Genomic DNA, 13,846 nt, shown 5'->3' with positions numbered 1-13,846 from the left:
AGGTGATGATACGTATAATATCTTGTTTGAATCACTTTTTTTTATTTTTAGTTCACTGAAATAAAGTGTGGTCTGAACAGATTATATTGTTTTAAAAGATCAACTCATATCAGTAATCTTCAAACTTTTTTTCTCACAACCCAATTGGCGCAGCCAAACTCTTACGCGCCCCTCAAGAACTAAAATAAAAATAAAGTGAAATATAATAACTCTAATAACGAAGATATTGGAAAAAAAATAATAGAAGTGACAATATTTTTAATGAGACCAAAAAATCGAATCTTGACTCTATTTCGGTGATGGTGGGTCTCGGTGCGGGTTTCAATTCTTTCAAATTTGATCGATATTTTGTTTTAACATAAGTTGGTGTCGAAGAAAGATATTACCGCTAGTGTCGAAAAAAAAGTATTACCAGATTCTTTATAACGAGATACTTTCTTTTTCAAGGATGAAGATGCTTATATTCACAACAATAATATTCAAATTACTTCTCACACAAGGTGTGTAAAATTAATCATAACTCATAACGTAGCTTAACCTTGTGTTGTATCGATATTCGCAGATATAAGTTTCATTGAACTTGCCAATGACTGCTATAGTGTATGTAAATTCTCAGTACTCATACCCCTATAAGAACGTATGTGTCATATAAAATAGAAAACCCAACCTTGGCGCAACGAATTCATACCCTATCAAATGAAGACACAAAACTAACTTTAACATATCAAATCGCTGGGTTCAGAAGAACGTAAGAGTTCGGCAAGTTTGCAAATGCCAGCAATCGCTGAATTGGGTGTAAAGCATATATTATGTATTCTTTATTCTTCGCATAATTCGACATAACGTACTTACCAAGTGTGTTCCACTATGATAATATGGGCTTCTTCAGACAATAATTTGAAGATTTATTTAAAGTATTTTGTTTTGTAACAGTTCTATGCAGATTAAACAAGAAACTCTGCCTGAACAAGAAAAGTTTTCATTTCCACTTAGTGTGTCAAACCAATTATCTATTCTGGAGGAAAATCAAAAGGAAAACATAAGCAATTTAGCAAGATCTGTATGGGATGCAAAAGAACATCATAATGGCTGGTAAGTTATTCTTCCCAAAGTGTGCACTGAAGAAATATTTCTTTGATTTCTGTTAAAGAAGAAATTTCAGATAATTTTCGGTTCAGCAGTTCCTTTTTATTCTTCTGTCTATATATTTTCTTTTTATTAATATACGCTATTACTAGGATAGGATAAGATTTACATATTTATCCTGGGGGAGAGGAGAGGCAAAAAGACAGCTTAGTCATATGGTGAACCACGGCCTTTTGTCCGGTTACCAGTCCATGTTGGGTATGGGATTACGGTAGTTAGCCCGTTATTTATATTTTTTTCGGAAGCATGGACTTGATGGTGGAGGAAACCGTAATAGACCAGCGGTTACTGGAACCACCCTACGGTGACGAGGAGTTCATAGGATTCGAACTTGCGAACCATACAGGCTAATCAGAGTTGCGGTGGCGAGCTTAGCACCATGCGCCACACCACCTAGTCATATTAAAATGAAACAATGGAAAAAAGTTCTATCATATTTTTTTCACAGCGAAAAATCTCCAAAATATGTGAAAGAGTATTGTGAAGTAACACAAGAATCAATTCGTGAAATTTATAAGGACTTGAAAGCTTACAGTTCAAGAGTTTCACGACAGTATGTATACACTGATTACTATTAATTTGAAGCTTTTCATTTACTCAGCAATATTCAAAAGTAACTTCGGGGTGATCGCTAGAAAAACATAAAATTTGTCAAAAAGCTATTTATTTTTACAAATAATGATTTGAAAACGAGCTTGGAATGGTATTCTACAAGTTAACACTTAAAACGCTACACGAGCTTGGACTTTTAGGTCAAGAAACTTCTCTGAAGTACATAGACGACATTTTGAGCATCTATGAGTGTAAAATTTTCTGTTTTTCTAGTGACCACCCTGTATAACTGATTCTTGGCATACTGCTATAAATGAAATAATAACCACATGCTCTGCTTGCATGCAATATATTTTTATAAGTGGTTTGTATTATTATACAGGATATCTTTGTCTCTAGTAATTTTGCATTATTGTTTATTAGAATGCTATATAATTATATTCTCCCATTTCTGCCTAATTTTTTCAGTGCTTTATTGAAACATGCTGCATTCCTTTTCTTTCAGTTTTCGACCAAATGAGATTGAACCGTACTATAACTGTCCTATATCGAAGTGTATGATCAAGCAACATGATACACAATATTCTTTGTATTGTCACCTATGTAACCATTCAATGCTAGAGGTATATTACCGTGTTTTTTTTTCATTAATTTATAGATAACTGAGAGCAGGGCTTAGCTTTAAACTAAGCAAGCGAACTTGGCAAGCTAACAATTATGAATTAATAAAGTCCCTTATTTCACAGTTCCACAAATTCACAAGCTGTAAATTGCATTTCAATTCAGAACCTTTTATGTAAAAGTAGACCATATAAACAGGACTGAATAATCAAATTAACAGTTACATTTTATTAAATATTGTCAGTCCTTAACAATTCAAAGAGAATTAGGAACTTCTCAGGGTAGGATAGGATTTACATATTTATGCTTACTGGGACTTAATTATATCACAAATCATGACCTGTCGTCCAATTACCAGTCTATGTGGGGTATGGGATTAGTTATCCAGTCAATGGACTTGATGGTGGGGGAAAGCCGTAACCGACCAGCGGCTACACAAACCACGAGGAATCCAAATTCAAACCTGCGAACCCAAGCATATTCTTAGCACGATACGCCACATCGTCGAGCCAATTCATGATATTCAAAATGAATAAAAACTCACCTATTGATGTAATATAATCTGTACCAATTTAAAAAAAATGTTTATTTAATAAAAAATTATTTTTTGAGGAAGATACTTTGTTAGTATTCGCACTAACAATGTTTATAGTCCCATTTCTCTTCCTTACAGGTAGTTTCATTCCTACAAGCACGATATCGAAATCTGCGTAATCGCAGATTGAAGAGTAAACAGAATGTATGTACTTATATTACTTTTTTTTGTGAAAGTTGTTTTATTATGAGAATCATATATATCAATATATGGCAGTTATCCACTAAACCGATGCTTGTTTTATCATGTTGTCAGTATTTTATCAATTTTTGTTATTTAACTTCAAAAATTCTCTGTGTAGAAGTTTATTTGCTTCTCTGAAGTGCTAATTATACACACTTTGATGGTTTCAATATTTCTTGAAATAGTTTTATTGTTATATATTTTGCTAAGTTTAGGCTTCTGATAGTTCATTGCAGATACATATCCCTTAAAAGGGCTTTCCCAACATTGTACTGTTATTAACTTTTTCAACAGATACGTACTAAGCGTTCCAAAGTAAAAAAATGTAGATTCGAGGGTTGCAGTGCTGCATTTCAAACTCTGGACTCAAGGTTTGATATTATTTTAATTACTGAATCAAATTGAGATTTCAATAAAACAGAAGCTAGGCTAGAAAGTTCAGCAAAGATTAAGTCAAAACTTGGATAATTTTAAAGGAGTGATAGTTACACATGGGAAAATATAATCTCTTATCTTTTGATGTATGTCGTTTACATGCTACTGACTCGTACTGCTTATTTTAAATATGCTCACTCTCACATTATCTACGAATGAGGTGGCACAAAATTTTGGTTATTGATTTAATGACATGCGTCGTTCGCTTGGTACAAGCTTGCTGTTAGGGCAATGTAACGATATAGGCATAGATAATGAATTTGCCCTGGTATATGTTTGCAACGCAAATGGATTGTAATAATCCACGTACCAGAATAATCAAAATTAAATAATTTTGTGGGCCACACACCATTCAAAATTGGCACTTCTTCGCGGGATGGACAATTTTTCCTTGTAGATCGTATTTGGCCAGCGGGCCGCAGGTTGCACACTCCTAGGATAACCTTTATTGAGGTTATCAGAGTGTATGTTCGCAATAAGCAGCAACTATTTTTCAAATTAGCCACAAATAGTGAGAGAGAGGTAATTTTTTTAGGTTTGGCCCTATATTTCGTTCTCACATGAGGAAACACACTAGCAAAACAATGAGAGTCGGTGACAGGAAAATTTTCTACTTTGACTCCTACGTCAAGCTACGTGATATCTCAAATATACAACCAGAAACAGTATGTGAATTTTTTTGGTCAGATATCCGTTATTGCTGGTATGTTGTTCTCAACGATTGATTATTCATGTATCAGGGCATGCTTCATCTATGAACATGTCATACCGGGCGTACCTTACTAAGCAGTAGGTATACGCTTATCACCGTACTTCAAATTACCCTGTGTGGGGGATGATTATGTACAAGAGTATTGCTGAACGTTACAGCTGGTTGGTCAGGGTTTTCTCCACCATCAAGTCCATGCATCTATAAATAAATAACTGGCTAAATAATCCATACCCAACATGGACTGGTAACTGGCCTAGAGGCTGTTGGTTCGTCCTATGATTGAGCCATATTATCAGCCGGGTATAAGTATGTAAACTCTATTCTCAATAAGATAAAAATAGAAAGTCAGTTTATCAAACATTACTACAAAAATTACGCTCCAGGAAATTCTTTTTGTTTTCCATAGTAGTGAGATTATCGGGAATGTAAAGGACTATAAAAGTACATGTTTCTTGAAAAGTTTTTTAGTATCCCAGTATTCGCTAATGGCTAAACCAGTGGTTCTCAAAGTTTTTAAACCACGACCCCTTTTTAGAATTTGTCAAGTCTCGCACCCCACCTCAAAAATGACTAGCTAGCAATAATCTACAAATAACAGGTAGTAAGGCAAAACTATGTTTTATTCCAAAAACACGTTGAAAATATGTTTGGATGGAACGTAAATAATGAAATAAATGAAAAGTTTCAACAACACGCCAAATGCGTTGTTATTTTTATTAGTGCAGTTGTTTGTAGCTGGCAAGACGGTTAACGTTTTTAACAGTTATCTGGTTCCGGGTTATTGTCTGCACGTGTACCAGTGTGGAAAATCCAATTTCGCAAAAGTATGTTGATGAAAATGATAATAAAATTAGCAGAGCAACGTTTTTAAATAGTCTCACCCCCCCCCCCTCAGAAAATTGTCTTCGCCCCTATCGTGGGGCGTACCCCACTGTTTGAGAACTTGTCCGTGCATTACTATCAATCATTCTGCTGGAAACCACTCTGTAAAATATGATATGTTTTCAGGAAGCAAACAACACAAGAAAACAGTTCGTGACGGAAACGCCTAGAAAAAAGGTAATCAGGAAACGGAAGATATCTTCAATGAGTGAAGACAGTAATGAAGATGATTGGTTGGAATGTAATAGAAACTACTTTGATGATGAGGAACTATCTTTTGTATATAAACCACCAAGCATGCGCCCTAGGCGTATACCCTGTAATTTTAGTATCAAAGACAATATGATGACACCGCAGATAAAATTGGAAGATTCATCCGAATCATCAAAAGTTGCAGTTGTGGTGTTAAAGAAACTGACTTGAGCATTGGTCTGTGTTGCTCATTTTGTTTTTACGTTTGTCTCCCGTCCACTGCATAATTGATGAAGTGTCATGTCATCTTTGCTGCTTTTCTTGTAGTTTTCTAAGTTGTAGTTTATCCACTGCATCATTCTTGACAAGCGAGGGTTGAATTGACGCATAATTAGCTTTGTCATATGTGTGTTATTTTCCATTTTTTTTTAAATCTGCGTCTTATGGATAATTCCAGTTTTTTGGAATTTTCATGTGGATTTTCTAATGGAAAGTGTGATTTGTAACGCCAATTCTGATTAAACATTTCTTTGTTATAAAATTGTTGAATTTTGTAGTGGTGCACGCGTTCCCATGCAGTTGTCCCGGATAGCGCATGAGATATTATGATGTAGCAAAGAATCATTATGATGTAGCAAAGAATCATAGTGCCGAATAATAGTCGGTGTGCCGAATAATAGTCGGGGTGCCAAACTACCTATATGTAAAGTAAAAAAACTTTCGCGGGCCGTACGACGTGCAGGTCTGCGCTCTAGAGCAGTAGTTCCCACCCAGGTGAGTAATCTGACAACAAACAACGTACTTGTGAAAATTACACAGAGTAAACGCAATGAATGAGTATTATTACACAATGAAATTTATGACACCAGCGAAAAGGTTTTCCCATGCCGCCATAGGTGTTGCCAAGAGGGCATTGGCCCCCCTACCTCCCAAAGAGCAAACGCAAATTTAACATATGTTTTTTCGACAAGCGACTTTGCGTCAATTTCAGCGAGGTACAAACTCTGTACTTTTCATCAACAAATTTTCTAAGCATACACCAACACTCCGATGATGTCACACTTGATAGGTACCATCACAAACACATGCTCCAACTCCTGAATTATAAGTTTCCTTTGTGTCGTGATTTAGGTGTATTTGGCCCAATCTGTTCACATATTGGCGTTTTTATCTTTTTCGGATTGTAATTATTCAATTATAAATTAAATGAGTGGACATTTTATCATAATTCGAACGTTTTTATATACCAATTCGCGTTTCCCAGATTCCTGACTTTCTTCGTGTGTTTATTGTAGTCAAGTTCGTTTGGTAATCTGTCTAATTTAGATAGCTCTGGGTCAGCGTTTCCCAACCTTTTTTGGTTGTGGTCTATTTTCTCACCGGCGAAAACCTTTGCGGACTCGAGGTGCGTTTATTGCAACCGTACTCTGTGTAAAGAAGCAATAAAACCAAACACAACAGAATTTTAATGAATTTCAAAATAGGAAATTCGCCGCAATTACGCGTTTGTTAAAAGAGTCGACTTTTTTGGTGTATAATAGACTTTTCTATCGCACAATATTCAATCCATGACAACGACGATAATTCAAAATGTCTTTCTATTTTAATTTAATTGTGTTCATCATGGTAACTCGCGGTTGCGTCGACTTACGACAAGATGAAAGCATTACTTTTTTTAAAATTCCACTGCCATCTGCGAACATAATAATGAGAGAATATATTGCCTGATTATATTCAGCTTTCATACATATTTTTTGCAATCTTGTGAATTTGTTATCGCTGTTAGAAAAAATCATACTATTTGCTATAAATTTCCAGAATGTACAACTTAATTTAGTATTTATTAAAAATATATTTAAAGTATATATATTATATATTAGTAAATCGAAAATACATATTTATCGCCTTGAAATTCTCGCGAACAACTTCTGAAGTAATCGTCGCGTATACGTCCCGCGTTAAAAGAGCCGACTTTTCAATGATTTTTTCTGTTGCATAAAATATTCAATTCATCCACATGTGTGATTCTTTTAATCTGCGGTTGTGTTGACGAAATAAGAGCAATACGACTCAAAAAATACCATGACAATCCGTGGACGCAAAAATGCGTGGTAAAGTGCCCGATTTTATCTTGTTTTGATTCGTATTTTTGTGAATTCGACAAATCTGTGTGAATTCGACATCACTACTGCGCGTACTTACTGTGCGACATTACTAATGTGGAGGCAGTAAAGCAGAGAATCCTAAAGGAAAATGACCTGGTGCGTCTACTACGGTAGCACCCGAAATTTTGCGTTTTCAATCGGTCGCGGGCCGCTTTTCAATTTAGAAAATTTGGGTTGCCACCATTTACACCTACCAGAAAAATAATTTATTCCCCGTTGTACGAACTCGCGAGAAACACCTATTCCGAATCTATCGAAGCGGGTACAGACTCTGTTTTCGTCGGAGATCCACAAGTGAGTTGTGAAATCCAACCGTTTGATTAAGCGACTCGCAAGTGACCTGTCGCGTCACGTGTTACCAAATTTTCGATTAGTAAATGTGCTATTCTAATAGTTGAATATTCGAATATATGCCCAGCCCTACTCAGTAACCAGTAATTATTGACGCGATTAAAGCCATGTGAATAAACCGACTTTTTATGTTTTTTTTTTTGTAAATTCTAACGCAAATCCTAACTTGGCTGATAGTTGATTAAGTTTCGCGAAAACGTTTGCGGCCCGCAGTGACTTTCTGACTCGTTGCGGACTCATTTAAACGCTCTGCGGACTCATTTGAGACCGCGGACTCGAGTTGGGAAACACTGCTCAGGGTGGATGCTGATTTTTGATGATCAAATATCCAAGTTGTGGTGGTGGAACCACATGTAGCCAGGTTAAAGTTGTGATTATTTGTTTAATCTAATGTTTTGTAAAAGATGAGCGAATTTATATAAATGAACTGTGGAGGACAATTTGATCAACTACCAAGCTAATCGTGCCATTTTACTTGTCAGGGAGTGATATGCCAGACCCTATGTTGCTGATCATTAAATTCAAAATCATAATATTGGCCTCCAAACAACCATCAGTCTTTCTCGAGCCTTTCTAAGGTATCAAAAAAAGGAAATTACTGTAACAAACATGCTTCTTCTCCCTCGTGAGTCTATGGGGCTATACGGGAATTTTGAATCTCCGACTTTGAACGGCCTGGCTGCGCCCTTGCGTAGGTTTATTGCGCATATAGGAAAAGTATCCTATTCCGACATAAAAAGAATTCATGGATAAAACTTTAATAAGCTTATTCTTGCAGGTTATACCAATAATTGCTAACAGTGGAATTTTTTATTCCCTCGGTTAATCTGATTGGTCACACTTTTCCACTCCAATGATTTTCATTCATGTGTGAACAAGAATCCCCAAATAGAAATCTGTAAACCTAACGTGACTGCTCATTTTTCGAACTTGAAATGTTTAAATAAAGAAGTTGATGTAGTGTAGTAATTCGAGCTTGAAATGCTTTCCATTGAGGTGTCAAATGTTATTCAAATGCTCCAAGTGCTCCAAATAAATTTGTTTTTTTCAAGGTGCTCCGTGAGAGACAAAATTTTTGCGAACCACTGACTTAGGGGATTGTTTCCATGTATGTTTGTCTGCCAAAACCACATGGAAACTCAGTGACTCTGAAATGACTATTTTCAAGGCGATATAAGTCAAAAATATTATAATTTAATCAAAACAATATGATAGGTTCATATATTATCGTTCAAGAGATAAATAAAACATATATATACGTCAATGATTCGTAAGAGTATGTACTTATAGGACGAATATTGACAAGTACCGGAATCGGGTACGGAAAACTAACTTTCATTGGCGCATTTCTAGTTACAGAAGTTATATATATATGTCTATTCCGTGACAAATCCAAGAGGTGGCATTTCAGGCGGTTCGTTCAGGATTTCAGGAAACAAAAATTGCTAGGATACCAACGTAGTTTTGTGAATGGTCTTTTGTATCCTGCGACAATATCAACGTTTGGCGAGCAGCATTAAATCCGGCGAACGGCGAGTTAGATATTTATTCATACTTTTCCATGTACGTGATAGATATTCCATCCTACATATCGTCAGGCTAATAACCGAATTGCGTAAGTCATTTTCGGCGGTTTTGAGTTTTTTATAAAACAGGTATTTGTGTAATGCTGCGCACCTGTCTGTTAACTCAAATTTTATTTTAAGAATTCCGAAACCCATAAAAATGGAGATTTTGTATGACATGCAGATTTGTGCAATTGTGTCGTCATAATGAATTATCATTGTTACCACAGGACTATTGTGATGTCACAAAGGCAAATAACCTCTGCGAAGGATTTTCGAGTTTTTGCATCTCAGATTCTAGCTTAGCGCTTATAAATTTGAATTTATACTTCAGTATAGGAAGGCGCGCACTTGTGATATTCACTGTCTGAGTCCAATTCCCCTTGGTTGGCTCTTGTATAAGGGTACATTGCTGTTTTATTCTTTATATTTAATATTAGTCTTATTTCGGGCGGGTGTGTAGAGCGTGTTATATTGATGAAATATATATTTTTAAACATGAAAAATAATGTAGTTGAAACAGATTAGCTACTTTGGGGATTAGACATCGTAGATACCGAGAATTACATTCGTTTTTGGATTCTTTGGTTTTCAGGACTGGTGCATATAGTCAAGTTGCAAAATTGCGTATGTCCCCAAGCCATAGACACATTTCTGCCTAAGTCACAGTGCGCCATTATGACGTCACATAACTGCGTCATACAAATTAACTTAAATCCGGTTACGATCAAAAAATTGAACCATGGTAAATTATTGACTCTAAATGGCATAACAATACAAGTTTTTTACGTTTTTCTCAAAACTGCTAAAAATGACTTACGCAATTCGGTTATTAGCGTGACGTTATGTAATTGTACCATTGGCTGTGACAGTCTATATTTACACAGCGGCTGAAAGTAGGTTTTTCTACGAAAATGTAATAAATAAATACTTTCGCTAGTGAAGTACCATTGAAATATGTCAAACGCCGTCTGTACAAATTTTTATTACTGACGAATGCGATTTGATGATATTTTAAATCAATGTTGTTAGGCGGGGTCCATGCCCTCGATTGCTGGAATCTAGCTTTAACTTTAACTATATTTAACATTCCGTATGAATCGGATATTTCTTATTATCGTTTGAAAATTTAATTCTGAATAAACAGCTATGCGTCTAATATATACTGTAGGCCTATATATATAGTATATATCATCTGAGTCAAAAATGGATTGGGTAAAATGGATGAACTTTAACTTTATTTTACACTTTACTTTTTAATGAGTAGCATATCAGAACACTCAGATTGTAAAAACTTTATGTTATTATATTTAATCAAGTTTACTTACATTGCAGTACAATATGTAAATGTATCCAATGTGTTGCAATTTTCTGATACCTGTTTTGAGTCCTATTTCATTTATTTGATTAATTTTGTGCCATGAATGAAATATCATGTTTATGCTTCATTGCTGTCTTTTTCATCAACTTTGGTAAGTTTTTTTTTCGTATTTTTCATGTGCACGTTTTTAAAATTGCTGTCGGTTTATAACAAAAACGTGTCTGCATAAGCTCATACCCCAAAATTGTGAGTTTGGACGAAAAGGCTACTTATCATGATAGTTCTCGGCATTAATTTTTAAGTGTATTCTTTTTAATACAGGCAATGTGATAATCTTTGTAAGCCTACCGCTTATCATCATTCTCATCGTCGCATTACGATTCTCTGGCCACAAACTTGTTAAATTTATATCAATAAATTTAGGTCAATGGTTTAAAATAGCAAGCTAATTTGGTCGCAATTGTCCAGAGCAAAAATACTGCATATCTAATTATGTGGAAAAACAAATCATTACGAAAATCGTCAAAAGAAGTCCAGGCTATTTAACTTGCATGTTTTTGTAGACGTGTGTACAAGCCAAGCATGTGGTGGTGACATATCAGTCAGAAACTTGGATCGAAGAAATCCTCGAGGATTCCAAAGACTGTTTTCTCCAGATTACATGAGATCAGCACAATACGCCAGTAACTTAGTATGTGTGTGGACTTTTCATTTTGGTCCAACAGACCGTATAAACGTGAGTATACCAACATTTAGTTATCCGAATGTTTATTCGAGGTTTTACTTTCGTTTCCCGTCCTGTCAGAAACCATTTTTGGCTGTTCCAAGTGTTAGGAATATTCGTATTGACTTAATTAAAACAAGTTCACAATCAAAAGAAAACTTTATATTTTTCATGGAATTTCACTGTAATTGGCGATTAAAAACCAAATTACTTCAATGAGGTTGAAAATGTATAAAATATTGTTTTAATGACTTGAGCTCAGCATGTTTGTCAAGGATTTTGATGAAGTGGTGGATCACAAAAACTAGCTAATGTTACTAACATAGCTCCACTGATCTACTCGCTAGTAAAATGTGGTCACGTTGATTTAGTTTATGATAAATGGTCATTTTCGAGACTCTAACTAATGACGAAAATATATAGACTACATTCAATTACTGTGATTCAAGATGTTTTGATGTGATGTGACATCATACAATGGATATAGCTGCATGTTCGGGGAGCGTAGCAGCAAACATGCGAGCGAATGACAATGACGGGGATCTAAATTAATGAACCAGATTCAGATAATTTATTTTCGTCGTGCATGAAACATTGTACACACAAACAATACTAAACCAAGGCAAAAGAAAAAAAAACAGACACACAATGTTTCAACTGCAATTAACGAGGAGCCGCGAAAGAAAATCAAGTCATCGTGTCAGCGACACCATAAATGCTGAGTTCAGCAGCAGATGGCGTCAAAAAACGTCAAATAATTTAGCTAAATTTAAATACGTACAGAGGAAAATTTGGAAACGTAAATCAAATCGAGAGAACCGTGAAAGAAATTATGCCAAATGCTATAAGATTCAAATTATTGAGTTCCCTGCAGTTTATGCAAGTTGATTGGATACATTTGTAAATACATTTGATTGACAGTTAATGCATATGTTTATAGATTTATATCGGCCATATAGCACGTTATCAAAAATATCTGGTACTTCACCCGCAACGTTTCAGAACTGTGAATTTTCGCAAAAATAAAAGAGTCAGTGAGCAAAACACGACTGTTTGGTGATTTGAATCGTATTAAAATCGAATCTCAAGTTCAGGGGTCGTCTAACTGCGGCCCGCGGGCCAAATGCGACTCGCGAGCTAATTTATTGCGGCCCTCGAACGACCCAACATTTTATACATAAAACAAAAAATAATCCTAAATTTATTATTGTCTCTACACAAATTTATGTGGTAACAAGTGCTGGTGTACGGCGCTTGTTTTGTAATACCTGGCGTCAGTTGTATGTTATTCGAATTAATTTCGATTTTTAAAATGCAAAATTGTCTGGGAAACGGAGGGAAGTTCGCGACAAGGGTCGAACATTTCAAAGTGCTCGGGCGGAAAATATTTTTCTTCCTAGCACATTTCAAAACCAGTTTGCTCGATATGCCCAGTCTGCATTGCAGATATTAAGGGATTTAATGTTAAGCTCGTTACGAAATGTGTTGAAAATTTGACCCCGAGATCCTGAAATTGCGCCACAGCTCATCTGTGGGACAGTACAAAACGTGTAATCTGCACGTTCGGAATCTCCTATTGCTGGGAGCAGCTTTATCTTGAACGCATTACACTTTGAAGTTATAACAAAATGCCCAGTCAGCATCGCAGTTACGGGATTTTGCCATAAACACATCATCCTTCACATTGATAATAAGTAAATAAAAACAATGTATTGTTGGATATTATATCAAAAAACGCCACATACACAACTCATTGTGGCAGGCTTTTAACGCAGCAATAGGATGTGCGAATGCGCCATAATTTGAAGTTCAATGTGGCGATTCTTTGAAGGCGGAATTATGCGACCCGCGTGCTACCAAAAAAGTTGATATTTGGCCCGCAAGTACATGAAGTTTGTCAACCACTGCTCTAGTTCCTAGCTCGAACAAATTCTCCCCCGGAAATAGATAAAATTTTTACAGCTCCACTCTATTATTTGACACACAATTGAAATATACTTTATCCAATGGCGTTTTCTGAATTTCAATATGTTTTGAAAAATTCAGTTCCGATTCCGAGACTTTAAACTTGAAGGAGACGGGAAAACTTGCGATAAAGATTTTGTTAAAATATTGTTTTCTAACAAAGAAGAGGAAGATACCTATTGCGGATTACAGACTCCTGGTCCCGCATATGGCTCTGGTCCCGTGAAGATGACATTCAAAACAGATGAAAAGAACAATTTTCGAGGATTTTTTATCATGTATCAAGGCGAGATGTTAAATATAAACTTCTTCGAAATTAATTTAGAAAAACTGTCAAACGCAACGACACATGCATTCACCACTTGTTACTCCGTGTTTCTTATTTCATACTAGCCAGCTATATTAGATATCGCACACAGCTGGAATCTGGAAACTTT

The 13,846-nt window shown here is 35.6% G+C and overlaps 2 protein-coding genes across 9 annotated transcripts in view; both read left to right on the top strand.

Moving 5' to 3' along the window:
• Positions 1-5,952, top strand: part of LOC120346223 (uncharacterized) — a 34,115-nt gene extending 28,163 nt beyond the window's left edge. For 2 of the 5 annotated variants that reach the window (XM_039415938.2, XM_078110097.1), the window contains 8 exons: positions 448-500; positions 934-1,092; positions 1,595-1,699; positions 2,204-2,321; positions 2,993-3,058; positions 3,392-3,468; positions 4,068-4,197; positions 5,253-5,951. In XM_039415938.2, coding sequence (XP_039271872.2) covers positions 448-500; positions 934-1,092; positions 1,595-1,699; positions 2,204-2,321; positions 2,993-3,058; positions 3,392-3,468; positions 4,068-4,197; positions 5,253-5,549 — 1,005 coding nt within the window. In that variant the 3' untranslated portion in view covers positions 5,550-5,951. Of the gene's footprint in view, positions 1-447; positions 501-933; positions 1,093-1,594; positions 1,700-2,203; positions 2,322-2,992; positions 3,059-3,391; positions 3,469-4,067; positions 4,198-5,252 lie in introns of all 5 variants that reach the window. The other 3 variants (XM_039415929.2, XM_039415953.2, XM_039415945.2) reach the window with 3 other exon arrangements.
• Positions 5,953-10,714: 4,762 nt separating this feature from the next.
• LOC120340754 (uncharacterized) overlaps positions 10,715-13,846 on the top strand; it is a 21,731-nt gene continuing 18,599 nt past the window's right edge. For all 4 annotated transcript variants that reach the window (XM_078110071.1, XM_078110061.1, XM_078110067.1 and 1 more), the window contains exons 1-3: positions 10,715-10,871; positions 11,284-11,456; positions 13,491-13,695. In XM_078110071.1, the coding sequence (XP_077966197.1) occupies positions 10,820-10,871; positions 11,284-11,456; positions 13,491-13,695 (430 nt within the window). In that variant the 5' untranslated portion in view covers positions 10,715-10,819. The remainder of the gene's footprint in view (positions 10,872-11,283; positions 11,457-13,490; positions 13,696-13,846) is intronic.

The sequence above is a fragment of the Styela clava genome, chromosome 1, assembly GCF_964204865.1.
Source record: "Styela clava chromosome 1, kaStyClav1.hap1.2, whole genome shotgun sequence".
In the NCBI taxonomy this organism is placed as follows: Eukaryota; Metazoa; Chordata; class Ascidiacea; order Stolidobranchia; family Styelidae; genus Styela; species Styela clava.
The sequence above is the reverse complement of the archived record's forward strand: the minus strand, read 5'-3'. Positions and strand labels throughout refer to the sequence as shown.